The sequence below is a fragment of the Lissotriton vulgaris genome, chromosome 5, assembly GCF_964263255.1.
Source record: "Lissotriton vulgaris chromosome 5, aLisVul1.2, whole genome shotgun sequence".
NCBI lineage: Eukaryota > Metazoa > Chordata > Amphibia > Caudata > Salamandridae > Lissotriton > Lissotriton vulgaris.
Genome location: NC_141693.1, coordinates 937,860,756 through 937,883,115, shown reverse-complemented (window position 1 = coordinate 937,883,115; position 22,360 = coordinate 937,860,756). Strand labels below are relative to the sequence as shown.

The following is a 22,360-nucleotide window of genomic DNA, read 5'->3' as shown; positions in this document are numbered from 1 at the left end:
ACGTCGCACGCAAGGCGACACATGGAATTTCACAGAGAATGTGGTAGAGTGCAGTGACATACTGTGCAGTGGCTTAGCAGCTTAGAGCAGCATTTTCATGACACAGTGCTCAATTCCATCCTGGCTTTGCTCCGCCCATAAGACTTCGAGAAAGGGCATTCACCTTGCGATGTAAGCTAAAGGCATCCACAAGAAGCAGCCCAAAGGGGGCTTCGTGCCAATACCCCTGGAGTCCCCCTGGCAGAACCCAGAGATGAAAGCGACAGTGTGCCGTTATTCCCATGGACAGTTGGAGGCCTGAGCAATGGGGGGGAGGGGGCCTGGTAGTGCTCTGCCTCTGTGCGGGAGTTCATTTTACTGGACTATGAGGTCCAGATGTGGGGTGAACACAAGAGTTCAGCACTAGGGGCCAGATGTACGACCTACCAATTAGCGACACACAAATTGTGTCGCATTTGGTACTCGCAAATTGGAATGTACAACAGTGCCTCAGGCACTGTTTGCGATTCCTAATGGGGTCACAAATTGCATGCCTCATTAATGTTAATGAGGAAGGCGCAATTAACGACCCCATTAGGAATGGCTAGCACTCACAGGGATGGTGGCCTGCTGGGGTTCAGCAGACCACCATGTCTGTGACTGCTTTTAAATAAAGCAGTCTTTTTTTGTAAATGCAGCCTGTTTTCCTTAAAGGAAAACGGGATGCATTTGAAAAAAATTCAAAATGAAACATCAGTTTCATTTTTTAAGGGCAGACAGTGGTATCTGGGACCACTGTCTGCCCTTAAAAATATATTTTTTGCCTCATTCACAAAGGGGAAGGAGTCCCCTGGGGACCCCTTCCCGTTTGCGAATGGTTTACCACCTAATTGAAGTAGGTGCTAATTGTGAGTGTTTTGCAACCACAATCGCGGTCGCAAAACATTCATACATACAAATGCGAGTGGCTATTAGGAAGGGACACCCTTGCCACACCCCTTGCTAATAGCGAGTTGCAAACCTTATTTTGCGAATCGGTAAAATTTCCTGATTCACAAAAGGAGGTTTTTACATGGCCATGCCCTAAATTGCAGTCCCAAACGGCCCGATTGCGACCGCAATTTAGGGTCGTACACCTGGCCCTGGATATTGTATATTCCTGGTGCTGGTTGGCTAACCAGGCTGCAGTCAGTCCAGGTCACTGGCTGCCCTTGTATCCTCCGTAAATTAACCCAATAGTTTACCAAATACACCTGCAACACAATTCTTTCCATACAAAACTGGTTTAGTCTGAGTCTTTCCTTTTGCTGCACTAATTCAGAATATTAGGTGTATGGAAGCATGGCTATAGGATATCCGCGCTAAGGTTAGAGTTGCTGGGTGGGAGTTACTAGGACAGGCTGCTAGACGAGGAAGGAAGTGGGGTCATCGGATGGGCGTTGGAGGCAGGTCTGTGGGAGTGGAAGGGAGGGGGGGATGCTTTGTGAGGAAGTATATGTTTTGATGTGTGAAGGAGGGCCTGGGTTGCCGAACAAGAATAAAAGAGCGGTTGCTTAGTAATAAAAGGGCAGAGACTCCTGGTTTGGGATTCAGGGTGGAGGGATTACGTGATGAAAACATAGGGGAGGCCGGATTACAACTGGGGAGAGGTTGCTGGGCGATGAAAAGAGAGGGGCTGCTAGGAGAGGACTAGAGCGTGGTTTCTGGGTGAGGGCGGGGAAGAGTTTGCTAAGTGATGGAAGGACATGGACTCCTGGACTAGGATTCAGGAGGGGCTGTCCAGAGATGAAGGACCACTGGATTAAAACGTGGGGGTTTCTGGATGATGAATAGAGAAGGTGCCCTGTACTATGAGGGTTGTCGATGAGAGAAGTCCTGAAGTCCTGAAAACCTGGCTTTTCTCTGAAGCGTATCTGTAGAGTACCTCACCGGTAACTACATAATATTGGACCTGTTTAGGCGCCTTGATGCCGTTGGGCTAATTTGCGCGATACAAGATTCCCTTCATTCATTCATTCATTCTGCTATGCACGAGGACTGGGGCAACGCTGGTGGGCGAGGAAGATGTTGGGCGATGAAAGGAGGGTGGATAATGGATCAAGGCTGGGGAGGGGTTTGTAGGAGATGAAATGAGGGGGTCATGAGGAGTAGGATAGGGAGAGGGGCGGGCGATGAAAGTAGAGGAGCTGCTGGATTAAGTGGAGAGGGCCTGCTAGATGGTGAACTCATGGGAAGGGCTGGGCTCGGTCTGAGAGAGGGTGTTAGGGGGTGAAAGAATGGAAGGTTCTAAGAGTACTGGAGAGGGGTGGGCGAGGGAGAGACGGACTGCCGTTAGACGAGGGTGGAGAAGTTTCTGAGTAATGGAAAGGAACGGGCTGGAGGGTGAGGACTGGAGGGGTTGGTGGGCTTTTGTGGGGGGACGTTGGTGTCTGTTGGAAATAGAGGATGCTGCAAAGCACGGGGAGGCCTGGGCTGACGCCGCTCCCCTCTGGGGCACACGCGTTGCTAGGTGCGCGGGCTTTGTCTCCTGCCTCAGCCCTGAAGCCCTGAAGTTGGTCCCTGGTGGGGAGGGGGTTCAGTTCCCGTTAGCGCTGCTTTCTCTCGGCGCGCGGCACGAGATTGAAAGCGCACCAGCCAATCGCGATTTCCGGCTGCCCCAGAGCAGGGAAGCACCAGCAGCGGGTTCGGTCCTCAGCAGCACCGCGGCCGAGAATACAGGGCAGAGAAAGGGACGAGCAGAGCCCCTCCCCCGCCGCCCAGCAGAAGCGGTGAGACTCCGCCCCGAGAGCCCACGAGAGAGAGAAAGAACGGCCCTGGCATCTCCGCCCGGACAGAGCACCCGCATCTCCCAAGAGCCCCTCCGGACAGGGCCCACCCATCCCCGCTGACCATGTCCTACCAAGGGAAGAAGAGCATCCCTCGGATCACGGTGAGGGGAGGGGAGGGCGCGGGGCTTGGGGGGAGCCGCTCAGGCTGAAGGAGCGGAGCTGCGAGGGCCGCGACAGCCATGATTTAGAGATGGCTGGGGAGGGAGCGCAGGCCGAGCGAGGCGAGCCCCCTTGTTTATGTAGCATGCTCACGGCCATGCCTTCAGCTGGAGAGGTCTGACCTGCAGACAATTCCACAGACCTGGCTTCCCAGCGACACACCACCAATGTTAACATATTATATTTAACATAAATATATGAATAAATACTCTTTCTATCTTTCTTTCCCTCTCTCTCTCTCTTTCGTTCCTCTTTCACATCACCTTTCTCTTTCACTCTTAATATACCCACGGGCCCTCTTTCTGGTAGTGATATAAGGAATAAGCAATCTGGGTCAGCAGCATTTCAGAACACCCAAACCATCAATATTCAGCGATAGACGCTTCTTGGCTCTTCTTCCTTGCAAAGCGCATTTATTCTCCAGAGATAATGTGGATTCAAACGAAAGCCTTTCAACTAGTGCGCCAATTCCATTCCAAAAATAAGACCGTGAGACGAATATTTGCATTTAAAATGATTTTTTTAGCGCTTGCTATCCACTACGTCTGTCCTTTAATGTTAGACCGTCAGTGCGTTGATCCCGAGCCTTCGGTGCAAACGGTCTGTCTTTTTGTTTGATTTCGAAATCCCCGTGAAAACCCTGACAGGGAAGAACAAAGGGAAGGGCGAGGAGTGACCCGGTGGCTGCGAGGAGCTGGCAGGCGTGTGTCTATCACGGGAGCCCAGCCACTGCGGGATCAGTGAAAGACTCAGTGCCAGCCGTGCCTTGAGGTTGGACTTACCACGGGGTGTCCTAATGACACGAACACAGACAAAGTGCAGTGAACTCGATTCCAGGGAATGTTTTGTGGGCCTCACTTTGAACTGACCAGTGGGGCTGTTTCTGTCGTTTGAGGAGGCGCGCTTGATGCTGAAGGAAATGTGCTTTACTTGTTTCAGTAAAACAGGCTTTCTTCGAGTGTATGCACACACAGGCATCTCCTCAGCAGAATGAGTTACCGCCCGTTGCCTCTCTGGGTGACTTCATAACAGTCAGCATAAGATATTGCACTTTACTGTCCGGTTATTTCCCATAGCAGGGTCACTTTCGATAACCTTGGCCAGTTCCCTCCATGTGAGGCTGCGTTATTTCACGTTGCCTGACCAGGTAGGTATGGATGTATGCCTGTCTGTGATTTTTCTATTGCACAAACTTAGCCAAAAGGCAATGGGGCGCAGTACCAGGTCAAAGAGAAACATCAAGTCAATGATTAATAGGATAGGAATCTGGGTTGTGGATGCTTAATGGATTGTGATGTAGTGATGTTTAAAGAAGTGAGTCATGCAAAAACAACAGTTGATGGCAGAATGCAGAACAATGTCATACATTCACACCAGTACAGAGATCTGGGCCTAAATCAATCTTTTTTTGCTCACCATGCCAATCCAGTTTAAACCCAGCTATATGCAATTCATTCGTGATCCTGTGCCTCAGGGGAACAGTCCAGCCCGAACTGCCAAGCCAGGTCTCCCCTGGACTGGAAACAAGCATCCTAGGACCGGTTTGGGGTTTCACCCCTCTTCAGCCAGGATAGCTTGATTACAGTGGCATGGAGAGTATAGGACTCACGTCTGGGCATACCTGTCCCACTCAGGGTGACAAATGCAAAAACAACAGTTGATGGACAGAATGCAGAACAATGTCATACATTCACCCCAGTACAGAGATTTGGGCCTAAATCGATCGTTCTTTTGCTTACCATGTCAATCCAGTTTGAACCCAGCCATACGCAAATCAGTCTTGACCCTGTGCCTCATGGGAACCGGTCCCAGGATGCTTGTTTCCTGTCCAGGGAGGACCTGGCCTGGCAGTTCAGTCTGCACTGTTCCCATGGGGCACAGGGTCAAGACTAATTTGCATATGGCTGGGTCCAAACTGGGGTGGGGTATTGGGCAAAAGAACAATGGATTTAACCCAGTTCTTTTGACTGGGGGAGAATGTTTGTATTGTCAGCATTCCGTCCATCATTTGTTTGCTGTAACACTTTTTGCCCTAAGTAGGATGGGTATACCCAGACGTGGGTCCCTTTCTTACTGTGCCACTGGATTCAAGCTAGCTTGGCTGATGAATGGTGACATACCCTGAAACCCGTCTGAGGATACTTGTTTCCGGTCCAGGGAGGACCTGGCCTGGCAGTTCAGTCTGGACTGTTCCTATGGGGCACAGGGTCAAGACTAGTTTGCATATGGCTGGTTCCAAACTAGGGTGGGTAGTGGGCAAAAGAACAATGGATTTAACACAGATGTTTTGACTGGGGGAGAATGTTTGCGTTGTCAGCACTCCGTCTATCATTTGTTTGCTGTAAAGAAGTGAGTCTCCAACTCTTTCCTAAGTTGAAGCAGTGCTGAGGCAAGGCTGATGGCAATGTAGTTCCATATCATGGGTGCATGGATGAAAAAAGCCTGCTTTCTTCCTTGCTACATTTCTTAGTCTTCAGTGTGACGGTGTACAGGGGATATTTTGTGCCTTAAAGGTGCCCTTGTAAACAAACTGTTGATAGTTGTAAATGTATAAGGAGAACAATTGAAGGAGATTGTGGATGAATCCCAATCGAAACTCCGGGATGTGTATAAGGCCGGGATGTTCAACTGTGTTGAAGGCTGCTGGGAGGTCCACCAATTTTAGTAGGTAGGGGTCAACTTCATCTGTGATCAAGAGGGCATCATCTATGATGTGTAAGGTAATGGTCTCCAGCGGAGCAGCGTATGGGGTAGCACAGAGGTAAATTTGTCCAGAGTCTATTGCGAAATTAGCAATCAACCCCAGACGTTCTTGAAATGCTCATGAAGCAAGACAACCTTACACAATGAGTCATGCAACTGCATGGTCTAATACCACTGTAGGCACATTATAGCCTTAATTTATCATTACAACACTGTAAATAGTCCTGCACTTTTTGGTTATTTACACATTACATAGAAAAACGTGAGTACGGTGGGGAAGTTGTGCCCCCGTCCTGAAGAAGGAGCACAAGCTCCGAAACATGTCGACGCACACCAGAGGCACTGTCCATAGTTACGACAGTTAACTACCTCAAACTGCACTTCTTTTAATAGTACCAGCTCGGGGTTGTGAATAAAGTTTTTTCCTATATACCTACAAGCCAGGTACTTTTTAACCTTCACTATATCCCACCACTCACATTTAAATACCCAACCACTTCCACCACATGCACCACACATAGTCTATACTTTCAGTGCTCCCGCGTAGACGTAGGTCGCAGCACACCGCATCCCGTTAGAGGGGTGCGAAGACCCCAATGATGAAGCATGACACCAAGGGGCCTGTTGGTGTGTGAGGGGTATTTTACAAAACACTGAGTGTCCCCACATCTGTGGTCGACACTCTCCCTGTCCACTGTGAGTAGGATTCCTTTTGTTTATGTAACAGTGCCCGTGGAGTAAGAATCCAATCTCTGTACTGTACCTCCCTTCTGTTGTTTTTTTGTAATGGTCTCCATGCAGCAGCATTAGCGGAAGCTAGACTGGTAGTGATCCTGGAGATGGATAGCATTGGTGTGATCTTGAAGTCAAACATAGACTGCTTTTTTAATGATCATTCCACAACATTGGAGGATGAGTTATCTCACATTGCCTGCTCAGATACCTCCACAGGAGGATGATTTATAGCAAATTACCTGCCCAGGTACCACTGCAGCAGGATCAGTTATCACACATTGCCTGTTCATTTAACTCAACGCCAGAATCTGTTATCACACATTGCCTGCCCAGTATGTCCACAGCAGGAAGAGGTATCACACATTGCATCAACAGGTACCCCCACAGCAGGATGTGTTATTTCACATTGCACATGTAAGTTCCACCACATCAGGAGAATTTATCACAAATTATGTGTGTCCGTGTACCCCCTCAGCAGGATGAGCAGTTGCAAGTGCTGATGCAGCCTGGTGTAGGTATGGTAAGTGGGTCCAATCAAAGAGCCAGGTCCTTAGCTTTCAGTCGAACTCAAGAACTGAAGAAGTGTCTCTAATCTGTAATAACAGGTTGTTCCAAGCTTTTGGGGCGATGTAGGAGAAGGCAGTCCTCCGGTTCTGGTTCTGTATATGCGTGAAGTGTGTGGGAATAAGAGTCTGGCAAGGTAGAGGAGTCTGGTTGGTTTGTGAAATGTGATTCGGCTATTAAGGTAGGCTGGACCCATGTTCTGGCAAGATTTGAAGATGTGTGTGAAGAGTTTGAACTGGGCTTATTTTTATATAGGAAGCCAGTAGGAAGACAGTGGAGTTTCCTCAGCTGTGGTGTGATGTGCTTGCATTGTGTTAGGTTAAGTGTGATTCTGGCTGCCGCATTCTGAATGGTTTGAAGTCAGCTGACAAGTTGCTTGCTGATTCAGCTTAGAGGGTGTTCCCGTAGTCCAACTTGCTTTAACGAGAGCATGTGTGATGGTTTTAGTGGATGCTGGTTGGAACCCATTTGAAGGTTTTTCTCTTCAGGGGTGAAAGCAAGAAGATGGTATGGCGATGGCTTGGGCAGCCATGTTTGGTTCGCTGTCAATGATAAGCCCAAGGTTCTTGGTTTGGGTGGTGAAGGTGGAGGGGGAAACATCCATTGCAACGCAATCATTACAACGGAATCATTACAACGACCTACCTTTACAACGCAACTGTTACAACGCAACTGTCTTTACATCGCATGCAATTACAACGCAGTCCATTACAAGGCATGTAACTACAGCACATGCCATTACAACACATTATAAGGTAAGTAATGGAGATTTTTTTTAATTTTAGGGTGGGCATGGGTTTTGGGGCCCATGCGAATAGTAATTTTTAGCCCTACACTATCCAACATTTTTTTTGCAGTTGCACTCACTGGAGTGGGAATAGTAATTTTTACCCCTACACTATCCAACACTTACCCTACTGTTGCCCTAAAAGTATTATTCGTTGTAATGGCATGCGTTGTAATGGTAGTTTTTAAAAATACGTTGTAATGGCATGAGTTGTAAAATCCTGCAATGTAATGGTAGTTGCGATGTAGAAGACTGTGTTGTAAAAGCATGCGTTGTAATTGCTTGCCTTGTAACGTCATATATTCGGGTGGAGGTGGGTGTTGGTCTAAGTTCAGCTAGCCATTAGATTGCAACTTTTGTTTTTTCTGTGTTAAGCTTGAGACAGTAGGTCGTCATAGTGCGGGGTCTCATACTTTGTTTTGAGACTCGTCAGTTGGCAGGGGGCTCCCTGCTGATTAGTACCCAGATTCCTTTTTCAGACGTAGTGTATGTGTATGCAATGACAGTATGTATGTGTTTGTATGTTGTGATTGGTTGTGTGTTATCAGGGGCATATGTATTGGTATAAATTGTTTTTTTCACAATTAGTTATTGTTACTTTATCTCTTTCCTTTTTTGTATGAACCATGAAATGATTTATGAAATGTTAACACTGTGATTGTATGTTTCTTATGAATTCTAATTTAAATGAAAAATATATAAACTTGAAAGCAATGCTAAAAATACAAAATTAAAAACTTCATATATTTTTTGAAGAGAATAAAAAGCTTGTTGTGTATCTGTCGCCTTTAACGTGATGCATACCTGTAATGAATAATTGTGGCCAAAGAGGAAACTTTTTCTTCTGTTGTGCTTTATTTCTTCCCCTCTGTTCCCTGGCCGTACTTGACATTTTGAGGGGGTCCCATCATTACTGCTCTCGTCATTCGGTTGGTGACTTCAGTCCACAGATGGGGTTGCTGGTGTCCATAGAGTAGGGGACCAGCCTGAATGACTGTGGACTTCCAGTCAGGAAGGAGTATATCCAATGAAGAATGAGTCTTTAGGTTACAATCTAATGAAGGCGTCAGATGAGGATGGAATGGGTTGAATGCTGTGGAGTGGACCAGGAGATTAAGAGCAGCTGTGTCGCATATATCTAAGATCATACAGATGTTCTGTTGTGATGATAAGGATTGTTTCTGTTCTTTGGTTTGGTCTGAACTCTGATTGTGTGACATGCAGGAGTTGGTAGTTATTGAGATGGTTGGTGAGGCATCTTTTGACAAGTTTATCCATGAATTTGGACAGGAGCAGTGACAGATAGATTGGCCTGTAGTTTTTGTGCATTGTTGGATCCGCAGTAGGCTTTTTGATTCGGGGTAATACTGTAATGGGAAACAGCCATCACAATGGCACTGCTTCATAGCATAGCAAGTAGCTCGCATGCTTTACAACGCATATATCGTTACCACAAGCAGCCTTTACCACGCATGCCTTTACATTGAATTATGTTGTAAATGTATGTGTGGGAAATGTATATGTGTGGCAGCATGTATGCTTAAAGTGTATGAAATGGGAAATCCTACCTTGGAATGGAATTCCAGTCCCACGTCTGCCTCTCTTGTTGTGGTACCACTCAGCGTTGTTAGAGAAACCCTTCCGCTTCCTCTATACGAAGTGCAACAAGCCAAACGAGCTGGAGAGGAGGTGAAATTATGGAGTGGTAAGGGGATTGGGTCTAGGGTGGGGGTTACGTATTTACAGTTTAGAGCTGGAGAGGAATAGTTTTTAGAAGGGCTGAGGGTGTCGAGCAGGAGTCAGATTTTAGGGCTTAGGGCATGGGGAGGGGTAGTTTTTAGAAGGGCTTGGAGCATCGCACAAAGTCACACATTTAGGGCTTAGGCCAGGGGGAGGTGAAGTTTTTAGAAGGGCTCGGGGCTTTGTGCAGGGGTCAACTTTTAGGGTTTGGAGAGGGGTAGTTTTTAGAAGGGCTGGGTCCGTTTTTGGGACAAAGGGCAGGGAAAACCTTTACTACGAATATGCCTATACCATTGATGCTTTTACAAAGTAAATTGTTGCAAAGGCATGCGTGGTAAAGGTATGTTCGTGGTAAAGGTTATTCTTGGTAAAGGCATTCACGTTGTAACGCATGCGTAGTAAAGGCATGTGCTGCAACGGAATGCGTTATAACGTGATACAACCTACTGTAGCATGCTTCCATGTTCCAGGGAAGGTGCCAGAAGCAATGGAGACATTTAATATTGTAGTGAGGGCTGTCCTGATGGGTTGTAGTCCTTTGGTGAAGTTGTGGTGGAGGCAGGAGTCCGAAGGGGCCCCAGAGTGGATGGACTGCATGAAAAGATGAGAGGTCATCACACCTTACCAGTTATGAGGTCACTTGATTCAATAATGCAAATTATCTTTCCCGCCCATATCTTTATTTTCCCATGCATTTTATTCCACCCGACAATGGATGTTTCAATAACAAATACATTGTATGTAAAATGTTCAATTCAGCTTCCTCTCGAGAGGTTGAAGGGCGAGTTTCCCAGGCGCATCTTCAGGCAAGACAGTCACTAGCACAGGTTCAATGCCATGACTTTATGGACTCTTGAGCTCTTCTGCGCAGTCACATGATTGCAAGATGGAGTGCAGGAAGATTACATCAGGCCCAAATACAAGCTAATGGTAAAGTCAAAGAGAAACTGTTTTAGAATACAGAATAAATGAATACACTGTATACCACTTATCTCTACTCTATTCCCATTATTTTATTTTAACTTCAGCATTAGGAATTAAGCAGAACAAATAATTTAGTAAAAGCAGCAATGCAAGCTTCAGCACATGAAAACATAGAGTAGCCATCTTTAGTTCTAGTGCGCAGAAGCAAAGATTTCCCACCAAGCAAAGAATACGTCACGTCACATGAGTGTGACAGAGGCATGCGCAGAAAAAGTTCCCACATTGCGGCGGCCATATTAGGTCACTCGAGTTACTGTTAGTAAAAGCACATACGCAAGCTTCTCCTAGATACTAGAAATGTTGTGTGATGCAACATTAGTAAGACAAAACATGTTTATTAGTTCATTACGTTTTATTTAGAGAGGGTTGAGTCTGGGCAAGTCTCTTTACGAATGAAACCTTGCTCCATCAGTAGCTGCTCACATGAATTTGAAGTTAGGAGACTGGCACATGGATACACCACACCAGATCACAGTATTAACAAAGACATTTCAAGGCACTCGTCTCTCTGGTCAACAGTTTGTCAAGCTCTTCTGCGCAGTCGCAGGATTGCAAGATGGAGTGCAGCAAGATTACATCAGGCCCAAATACGAGCTAATGGTAATGTCAAAGAGAAACAGTTTTAGAATAAAGAATAAATGAGTACACTGTATACCACTTATCTCTACTCTATTCCCATTATTTTATTTTAACTTCAGCATTAGGAATTAAGCAGAACAAATAATTTAGTAAAAGCAGCAATGCAAGCTTCAGCACATGAAAACATAGAGCAGCCATCTTTAGTTCTAGTGCGCAGAAGCAAAGATTTCCCACCAAGCAAAGAATACGTCACGTCACATGAGTGTGACAGAGTCATGCGCAGAAAAAGTTCCCACATTGCGGCGGCCATATTAGGTCACTCAAGTTACTGTTAGTAAAAGCACATACGCAAGCTTCCCCTAGATACTAGAAATGTTGTGTGATGCAAAATTAGTAAGACAAAACATGTTTATTAGTTCATTACGTTTTATTTAGAGAGGGTTGAGTCCGAGCAAGTCTCTTTACGAGTGAAACCTTGCTCCATCAGTAGCTGCTCACAGGAATTTGAAGTTAGGAGACTGGCACATGGATACACCACACCAGATCACAGTATTAACAAAGACATTTCAAGGCACTCGTCTCTCTGGTCAACAGTTTGAAGAAAAGTCGTATTGTTTGTTCAAGGACAGTAAACTTTTTTCTTCCTTTTGACAAAAACAACCACAGCAACGGACCACTTCTTTTGTTGGAATGGGAAGATAATCCTTTAGGCACAATGAAGAATACAGCAACAATTCCTTAAGCCTTGAAAGCTGAGTGGGAAAGGGTAATCTGACAAAACATCGGAGAAGCTAAAATCTAATTTGCCAGGGAAGCACCCCTAGGTTCAACTATTCCAGAAATGGTTCAGGCTTGTCAGTAGGAAGCCGCTTCCATCACTTTCCGGAGGCATACATAAAGTCTACTTTACATGTGTGGGTTTTACATATAGCCCCAGAATGTTATCAGATAGAGTTCCCAGCTGATCACCCAAATTCAGGCATCAGACAGACACCTTGGTCAAAAATGTATTGTGACTAAAGCAGGATTCTCTGCAGACATTCAGGATCTACAGCACAAAAACATGTTTTTTCTATTGCCCATAGAAGATGGAGCAGTGAGAGCTTATTCAATCATATTCCTGGTACCAGGTTGGTATGATAATAAATAATGTAATAGATCTAAAGGACCCGAAACAGTGAATTAAATGATTTCATTCAAGATGGAGGATGTCCAGATGATCATTCCTTTGGTGCTTCAGAAAGCTTCATTATCCTGTTGGGTTTATTGGACACTTATTTTCATGTTCCAATAGCACCATCACACTAGAAGATACTCAGGTTTTGTGAGCAAAACCTTCCTTTTCAAGTTAGGGCTCCTTTTTGTTGGTGCCCGGTTTGTCTACATCGTTTTCAAATATGTAGTAGCACCATTACTGGGTTTCTCCATCATAAGGGGAGGAATATTCCTTCTTTCCTCAAAAATTGGCTAATTCATGCTCCCACAAGCTCATCATTATTTGATGGACTTAATTCTGGTCAGCCCTCTCTGAGTCAACATCATTCCTTCTCAACAAATGCCTCTTTATTGAGACTTGTGAACAAAATAATGTAATATATGATTTGGTTGTGAGACCTCACCATGTAATACTCGTACAACAGGGGCGTAGCAGACACCCCCACAGCCCCTGTGGTGTGGGAGGGCCCCTACACCATCCACCTTAAAGGGTCCCCTTGGCTGGCCAGCTGCAAATAAATTAAAGACTCAGAAGAAGCAATGCACCTAAGGAATGGGTATTGGGAGACCACTCACCTTACCTTGCAGGGAGTCCCCATAAAGTTTTGTTATACTACTGATGCACAATGCCATCTTTTGTCCATCAGGTTCATTTGAAAAACCTTTAGCTCGAAATAAAGCAGCTGTGGCTTTGAGCACTCAGGTTTATACAATGGAACAAGTTTAAAGCATTTAGAAGTACCATAATCACATGAAGCCCTCATGGGTCCAGCAAAAGTCCAGTTGCCACTGGAGTCCTGGCCTCTGGTCACAGAGAAACTAGTGGTTCCCTTTCATAAAGGCTAGTGTCCTTCTTGGGCAACCACACTGCACTCTGGCTCTTAGGTCTAGCAGACTCCGGTACAACTTTTGAACACCAAGATTTGGTCTCCTGGGCTGCATGCTACCGTGGCTACTGACTTGCCAAAAATGGCTTGCTCAGCATTTGTGGCCCTGATGCTGCAATAGGAATTCAGCCAACTAACTATATGAGTGCACCTCTTTTGTCTTGTGCTGAGGAACAACCTTTCACAAGTCAGGAATCTTAGACACACAGTCCTTTCTTTGATAGCTCAAGGAACAGCAGGTGTAGTCCAAACTTTGGTGCAGTCTCTCTTGCCTGGCCCAGGGAACAGCAGAGCTGTACTTCTTTGGTCCTCTTTCTAGTCCAGATAAGATCTGAAGTCTGGGTTCCAGTGCTCCCATATTTATTTCCAGACAGTGCCCTCGGGGGATGCTACGGTTACTAGCCGATTCAGAAAAGGGGGGTAGTGATGAACAGAGTGTCTGAATTAAGCAGACCACTCTTACCCAGTCCAAAGATCAGGGCTTGATCCATCACCGTTATTTATTTCACTGCACCATCCCAGCTCAGAACCTGGCTATATGCAAATCAGTCTGTCCCTGGCCCAGTGCATCATGGGAACAGGGCAGACTAAACTACCAAGCTAATTCTTCACCAGAAAGGAGACAAGCTACCGGGGACCGGTTTCTGGCATTTCAGCCTTCTTCGGCCCGGCTTGCTTGAATCCTGATGGTGCAGTGAGAAAGGGACTCATGTCTGAGTATACCCTGCCACACCTATAGTGGCCAAAAACGATTCAGAAAAGGGGGTAGTGATGAACAGAGTGTCTGAATTAAGCAGACCACTCTTACCCAGTCCAAAGATCAGGGCTTGATCCATCACCGTTATTTATCTCACTGCACCATCCCAGCTCAGAATCTGGCTATATGCAAATCAGTCTGTCCCTGGCCCAGTGCATCATGGGAACAGGGCAGACTAAACTACCAAGCCAATTCTTCACCAGAAAGGAGACAAGCTACCGGGGACCGGTTTCTGGCATTTCAGCCTTCTTCGGCCCGGCTTGCTTGAATCCTGATGGTGCAGTGAGAAAGGGACTCATGTCTGAGTATACCCTGCCACACCTATAGTGGCCAAAAACGATTCAGAAAAGGGGGTAGTGATGAACAGAGTGTCTGAATTAAGCAGACCACTCTTACCCAGTCCAAAGATCAGTAGGCTACTAAGACCCCTCCTGTCTGATGACAACTTCCTTCAATGTGCGGCAATTAACTATCCCAGAGTGTACTATTCACCACACGCCCAAGTTGGATGAACCCTTCTTTTGGTGTGTTGAGGTTAGTAGCACCCCTAGAGGTGTGGCTACCTGAGGGCTACACTCCCAAGGGAAAATGGTTTGGCAACTGTTTACCCTCTCAGTCCCCAACACCAGCCTGTCTACCTGAACAAAAGAGTAGCCTGTCTCATGTGTGGTCACCATTTGCTATTCAAATGTGTATTCCTCTTTGAAACTTGGCTTTTGGGGTCACTGCATGGCTTCCTGCCATAAGGGAGGTAACACCTCTTTCAATGGCAGGGCTCTATGGTCCCAGGACCTGGGACATTCACTCTTCCCCCCAGGTGGGCAGTTTCACATACTCAAAAGTTATATTAAATCTGACTTGGGCACCAACTCGGATTCAATGCAACTATTAATTTGATAGCATGAACTACCAACTTTAGTAGTCCTATTTAGATGTTAGCACAGCTGAGTTGTCAGTGTGTAACCCTATACTCGACAATGGGGCTACTAGCCTTTCCACTGTAAAATGACAATTGTGGGTTTTTTCATTTAGGGCATATAAAAATATAAGCCCTGTATCTTAATATGCAGCACCCTACCTTAGGACTCAATAGGCCTAACTAGGGGTGACCTCAATATATCAAAAAAGGAAGGTTTAGGGTTTGTCATTAGTTTAAATGTCAAATTCAAGTTAAAAACCTAAAGCTGCTTTTCCAGGCTGCAGTGGCAAGCTGAGAGACATGTTTTAATTTGTCACAGTCATTGCGGCACAGCAGTGCTGCAGTATCTGGGGAACATGTTTACTTGCAGGGCCTGAGGATCCCTTTTACCACATACTAGGGATTTATAGGCAAGTTCAAGTATGTCACTAGGGTGTAAACCAATCCAATATATATACTTTCAAGAGTCAGAGCAATCACACTGAGGTCTGTTTAGCCAGGGACATCTTCAGGATTTTGGGGACCCTGGGCAAACCTATTTTGTGGTGTCCTTTTCAGAACAGCTTTGAGTTTATGATTTTAATTTGAGCTCTTTCATACCCTCTCTACATAGGTCATTAATGGTGCACAGGCACTCCGGTCCAAATTCTAAATATATTTGTATCTGATATTCAGGGATAGTGAAGTATATTTTCAATATTGTGACACAACAGCAGTTCATTAATTGTATTGCAAATACTTTCGGCGACATCCTCCCATTTCTGATATGTGCAGTCATATTTTGAACTGAAAGAAGCTTTTTTTATGGCTGTTGCATGAAACATAATCACATTTCTCTGCAAAGTGTCTCTTATAGACTTTCACACATGAATCACTTTAAAAATAAATGAACTAAAAACGGTATTTAAAACAATATGCTTTAGAATTATTCAAGGTCATCAGGGCAAGAACAGAGCTGTCTCTATAAGGGAGCCCCCCTGAAAGGCTGGGGCCCTGGGCCAGAGCCCACTCTGCCCATGCCTTCAAACGTCTCTGTATTTAGCAGGTCTCAGAGCAGTTTCAGAGTTGAAAAACCAACAGAATCAATCCAAAAACGTTGGTGATGATCATGCAAAGAGAGGCATTTCCGTATAGGACTAGACACAGAAATCTTGGTCATGGGTTTTCTTTAAGAGACCTAAGTGGTGAGATTGAGAAGGAATTCTGGTAGTCCACTTTTGGCCTGGTAGATGTACATTTTCTCTTCTAATACCATTGACAGTTCTTCCTTATTAGCTTCTTCATTTTCAACTACCCCTGCTCCAGCTGATGTTTAGTTCTCTTGTGACAACGTTTTCTTTGTTAGTCTGGAAATTTAGAGGAAGTATTTGCAAATCAGCCGACCTCTATGAGGGTATTTAATATTTCCACTCTCTCTCATCCCATGATTTATACTTTTATCTCCACAATGGGCTTTTCCTTTAGTTTTAAGGCCCTTCAGTCCCACCTCTTTAAACTGTCAAGTCTATCAATATCAAATTTATGACATGAAATTAGCCTTTTTGAAAGCAATTGCATAAGCTCATAGCATTGGTGAGTTAGGAGCTTTGCTCTGTGCAGCACCTTTTTGAGTTTTTGATGATATAGTTGATACCCCTAATATTACCTTCTATCCCAAAGTCTCTACCGCTATACATTGGACACAGAAGGTAGATCTGCTTGTGTTTTTCTCATTCTCAATCCCCTCGAGAAGAAAAGTTGACACATGTACTGGATGCAAAGAGATCACTTATGTTTTACCTTAAATGGTCAAATTCAAAATTAGCTTTATTCGGTTAAAAAATCTTTTTAAAACCATCAAAGCACAGTTCAATACAAAATTCATGGAGAAAGTTCATTATATACATAAGATACATTTGAAACAATTATACGTATTTTATAATTCGTACAAAAAAAAAGACTTTTTTTAAATTAGCTTAGCCCTCACCAAAATAATGCTTGGAATTCAAATAAATAGTTAAACAGATTGTCACCCCTTGAGTATGCTTTTTTTTTAAAATCCCATCATAATACAATTTCATTTCATCAAAAATTTCCTTATAAAGTCACTACATATACAAAGGTAGAAAATCCATATCATGATAACTGCATCTTGTTTCTTCGTCTAATTGCCACCGTGATATAGCTAGCCACACCAAAGCATACCAACTGGGACCTCAGACTTTGCAAGTATATCAGGGCTGGCCTAACCTGGACAAAATTACAGCCCTTCAACAATGGCAATATGAATTTGTTGCGTATTGAAACATAAAAATCGCAAAAGAAAATCATATGCAGGGAATTCTGTTCTGAAAAGTTATCACAGGGGCAAGGGCCGAGAGCCCTCTCCTTCAAGAAACCTTTTGGGAAAGAAAGTAGCCATGGAAGCATGTTATACTTAAATCTTATTAATACAAACAAATGGAATGGTTTGTTTATATACTTTAAGTACGGCTGGATTCCTCTCCCTGTGCTCAATATTACAAAGGTCCTGACTGAGGGTTTTCCCAGCTCCCCTTGCTCCCTCATTAGCATAGATCTGCTTAGGAATTGGGTTTTTATTGCTTTAATGGCCACCTTGCTCAACGCCCTTGGGTTTGTGAACAGGTCGGGGCTGCCCAGACTATCCATTTGTGTTTTAACATATCTAAGCCATGGGATATCAAGGGCTCAGTCTAGGGACATGCAATCCCAGATTATTACTTGATTTAGGTTTGGCGATTGCTGTGCCCAAATTCTTAACCAACCTAATAGTGGGGCCACAGCAATCTGATCTTGAATATAGCCAGCACCCACGTCCTCATGTACATTAAAATTAGCAGCAGATGCTGGGAGCGACAGCAATTTCCGTAAAAAGATATTTTCTGCCACTTGTATTTCTCTAGCATCTGTGTAACCCCATACCTCACTCCCATATAGAATCATGGGGACACACTTAGCATTATATATCTTCATAAGGGCTGGGGGTGCCTTTGAACCTAACCGCTTAGCAAACCCTAGGACGGCCCCCGTAGACCATGCTAGGCTGAACTTTTTTAAAATACGTTGCGTTACCCATGACCTTCTCTCATCAAATACTATCCCTAGATATGGGAACGTTGGTACCTTAGTCAGCTCAAGGCCTTTACAAAAGAATCTTGCCTTTTTGGCCCTCTTTCCCCCTATTGTCATTGAATGTGACTTCTTAAAATTAGTTATAAGATCAAGAGAGTCCATAAAACTGATAAAACGGTCTAAAAGCAATTGCAGCCCTCTCGCTGTTCTTGCCACCCGAACCGCATCATCTGCGTATAACAGTGCTGGGATTTTTTTTGTGCCTACCCTTGGAATGTCTTCACAGGATGTTATAAGAACATCGCCTAAGTTATTAATGTAAAGCGAAAACAGCAGGGGGGCAAGGATACATCCTTGCCTTACTCCAGATTTAACAGGCCACACTTCAGTCAAACTCCCATTTTCATTAAAACGGACCGCAGCAGTAGTATTCTCATGTATTTCAGCAAGAAAGGATACCAAGGTGGGTTCCAGCCCGATGTCATAAAGAGAGGCCCATAACTTTTGCCTATTTACAAAGTCGAAAGCATTTGAGAGGTCCATAAAAGCTAATTGGATATCCCCCTGCTTTGCGACAGTGTACTTTCCAATGACCAAATGTAAATTCAAGCATTGGCCCACCGTGCTTTTCCCTTTTCTGAAGCCATACTGCAAGTCAGAAACAATGGAGTTTTTGTCCAGCCATTCTGTCAGCCGCATTAATACAACTTTTCCCATTATCTTTGTGGCAGAGTCCAACAGTGATATTGGCCTATAACAGGACGGATCTTCTCTTGAACCCTTTTTGTATATTTGGACTATGACTGCTTTGCCCCAAGTTGCTGGGAACCCTGCCTTGGGGGCAGCATTAAAAACACAAGTTAAAATCTTTGCCCACACACTAGGATCGGCCCTGTACACATCCGCCGGAACCCCATCCGGGCCCGGTGCTTTCCCTTTAGATGTTGATGTAATTGCTTTCATAACTTCCCCCTCTTGAAAAATAATTTTTGGCATGTTATTAAAGTCCCTATAAGAAGTAGCCGATGCGTAAGTGCTCACAGAGTACAAGCCGCTGAAATGCTCTACCCATCTTTCTGGAGGGATAAGACAGTCCTTGATGGTGTTATCTGCCTGTTTAAATACTGGACTATTTATCACTTTCCTGAAGTGGGTGCTACTTTTCAGGGTACTAGCTTGAGTTAGCTCCTCCCAAGCAATCTCTTTTAACTCAATTTTCCGTGACTTAATTGGGTTTTTATAACTTCTCCTGTCTTCGTCGATACAAATTGCATCCTTTACAGGAGCCTTCAAAGCCGCCATTAGGACATTATGTGCAGTAGTGCACATATGGTCAAACCAATTTTAAAATTTCTTTGGCCTTGGTTTACCTCGCCGAGTCAAATTGGCCGCTAACTGATTAGTAATGCAATCAAATGCCCCTAGAATTTCTGTAGGTTCAACACCTGAATCAATACAGCGGCTAAAATCTTCACGGTTGCTATCATACAAACTACCAAAAAAGTCAGCCGGGGTAATTAACTCCCATCTTAGCCTTCGTCCCTGGCAGTTGGTACCTATGTTAGAATTTGAAATAAGAGCCAACAGTGACTCCGATTTGAGGGCCTGAATTTCAATGTCCATTCTAAGGGGGTTATGGTCACTCATCCCGATCGGCCTAACATCAAAAGAGCCAATACGATTCATTAAGGGGTATGACACTAAAATATAATCAATAATACCTCAGTGACCCTGTCCTATATAGGTTGGGATCGGGTTTAAAAAATCTGATTGTTCAGGGCAAAACAAGTAGTGGCCAGCTAAAAGACTCTCAAGATACAGCCCGCCTCTCGTGTGCTCAAAATGCGTGAGCCCCTGCGGAGCAGATCATGCTCCATACTTTGCAAACAATTTAGGTGACAAACATGAATATTAAAATCACCAAGTATTATAAGATGGTATGGAGCGTCACTTTTAGTTTCAAAATCATCTAAGAAAGTGGACAAGCTTCCAAATTATCTAATTCATCTTCCCTAGTAAAAGAGTTGTAAAAATTCACCACCAATAGAGTTGGAAGGCTAGAGCTAGTTAGACACAACTAGCTCTGGGCTGTACAATAGTTTTAAACTAAACAATAGCAAAAGGTCCCCACTCGGCCTCCCTATTGGCGAAGGCTGAGCAAACTTGTTAAAAGAGAGAAAACCATCTAAGTGATAGGGATCTTTCGCCTCCCAAGTTTCCTGCAATGCAATGATGTGACTAGAGGATAAAAAATCCTCCCAAATGTTATCCCCTCTTTTGGTCCGCAGTCCGGCGATATTCCAGGAGAGGATCTCTACCTTATTCATAGTTCCAACCTTTCCTTTGCTTGTGTTTTTCTCATTCTCAATCCCCTCGAGAAGAAAAGTTTACACATGGTCTGGATGCTAAGAGATCACTTATGTTTTACCTTAAATGGTCACTGGAGTTTAGTTGATGGTTTTTCCTGTTACTGACCTTTAGTTCTGCAGGTCAGAGTGAAAAAGCTTCCTCCATGATGATTAGTAGGTGGATCAGGCCAATCCCAGTTTTGAGATGAGCTGGGATTCAGGGTCATCATGAAGAGGTTCAACATCCACAGTTGTAAAACAATTATTAGAGCTTGACCAGCCCCCTTATATCCTACTCATGGGTGACTTAAATAGCAAAGTGTCTAACTCAAGTACAGACATGTTTAGAAGCAAATCCAAGGAAGAAGCACATAATATTCCTCAAGCAATCTTTCCTAGTAAAATAAAAACTAATAAAAGAGGAAAGATATTGCTTGAAGAACTTAGCTATTTAGAGGGGCTAATCGTAAATGGTAGGATGCCTTCCGACATTCCCGCTAACTTTACACATAGGTCATTTAGGGGTGAATCCATCCTGGATTATGTAATTACGGACTATGATACGTTCTCTTTTATTCAAGACATAATGATCTCTCAATCCTCCCTGAGCGACCATAATGTGATCAACATAACTGTCTCATTACAACCTCCAGATACTGACTCTTGGTCTTTAGTCAATAAAGGAGTTTCTATTCATTGTAAGTCTGGAAGATGCTTCTGGGACTCTACCACTATGAAGGATGTACAAAATATTCTTGCCCAAACTTTACTAGAATTAGATGAATGGCAGGGTAGGGAATTTTTACATTTCGAAATCCTCATGAAGAAGCTTATCACGACAGCAAAGAAATCAAGAAATCCTAAGAAATTGCACTTCCCTCCTAGTATATTACTACCTTTAAATAAGGAAATAAATAAACTTGTGAGGCAACAGTACCTTAATAGATCTAGGGAAAATGAGCATAAGTTAGCCTTACTAAGAAGAAGGAGGGCCAGACTGAGAATAAAATTAAAAAGAGAAAAAGAAGATTCCCTCTGGATTAGGTTAAGAGAGGCATCGGCCTTTAAGAAATCTAGAGAATTCTGATCCATAATAGGGAAGGGATGTGGAGCAAGAACCACCCCCATCTCAATTGCTGAAGATGTCTGGATATTATGTATATCTAGTTTATACGCATCTAACGGTGTAGAGGGTGATAACTGGGACCTAGCCCCGAATAGTGAGCATAATATAGAGCTCCCGACCGAGAAATCCATAGCTTCCGTGATAAAGAGTATGCGCTCTTCCGGAGCTATGGGTCCGGACGAGTTGCCCATGTCAATAATGAAGCAAGATGTCACCTCTTGGAGTAGGATTCTTCTCCCAGTGTTTCATGCATGCTTCCTATCGAGATCAGTCCCTAACTCTTGGAGGGGAAGTATATTAATTTCAATATTTAAAAAGGGAGAGCGGGATAAGCCTACGAACTATCGTTTAATAGCTCTATTGGACTCAATAGGGGAAATTTTTGCCAAATGTCTTTTAATATTAATTACTGAATGCGTAGAATTAAATGGTATTTTACCCTTGGAACAAACAGGATTTCGTAAAGAGCATGGCACACTTGATAATTTAACAGCATTACAGGTGATTGTTGACAAATATGTACGTGTTCGAGGTGGTGGAATATACGCGGCATTTATAGACTTCTCCACAGCGTTTGACAAGGTAGATCGTCCAACGCTGTGGAGAAAGCTTGCTGCATTAGGCATGCCAATGCAGTTACTCGAACTTGTAAAGTCTCTTCACTCGAACACGTGGTGTAAGGTACTACAAGGCGGAGAAAGGGGTCTTTCTCAATCTATCCCTTCTCCGAATGGGTTAAAACAAGGGTGTATACTGGCCCCTATATTGTTTTCACTATATACGGCAGACCTACCTACTTCCATTGCAGCTTGTGGTGGACTAGCCCCGATAATTGGAGGGTCATCTATATCGGTTCTAATGTATGCAGATGATATTCTCATCTTAGATTTAACCCCGAAGGGCTTGTCTAACCGCCTACATGCATTAAACCAATTCGCAGAAGCACATTACATGAAGATCAATGCTTCGAAAAGTAAA

At 44.2% G+C, this 22,360-nt stretch overlaps 1 protein-coding gene across 2 annotated transcripts in view; it reads left to right on the top strand.

The window, feature by feature from the left end:
* DPYSL4 (dihydropyrimidinase like 4) overlaps window positions 1-22,360 on the top strand; it is a 257,621-nt gene that overhangs the window by 5,610 nt on the left and 229,651 nt on the right. Inside the window, exon 1 of one of the 2 annotated variants that reach the window (XM_086922541.1) lies at window positions 2,682-2,908. The exons of the other annotated variant lie outside the window; for it this stretch is intronic. Within the exon in view, the coding sequence (XP_086778667.1) occupies window positions 2,870-2,908 (39 nt within the window). The 5' untranslated portion in view covers window positions 2,682-2,869. Of the gene's footprint in view, window positions 1-2,681; window positions 2,909-22,360 lie in introns of those variants that run through there. 2 annotated transcript variants of the gene reach the window in all.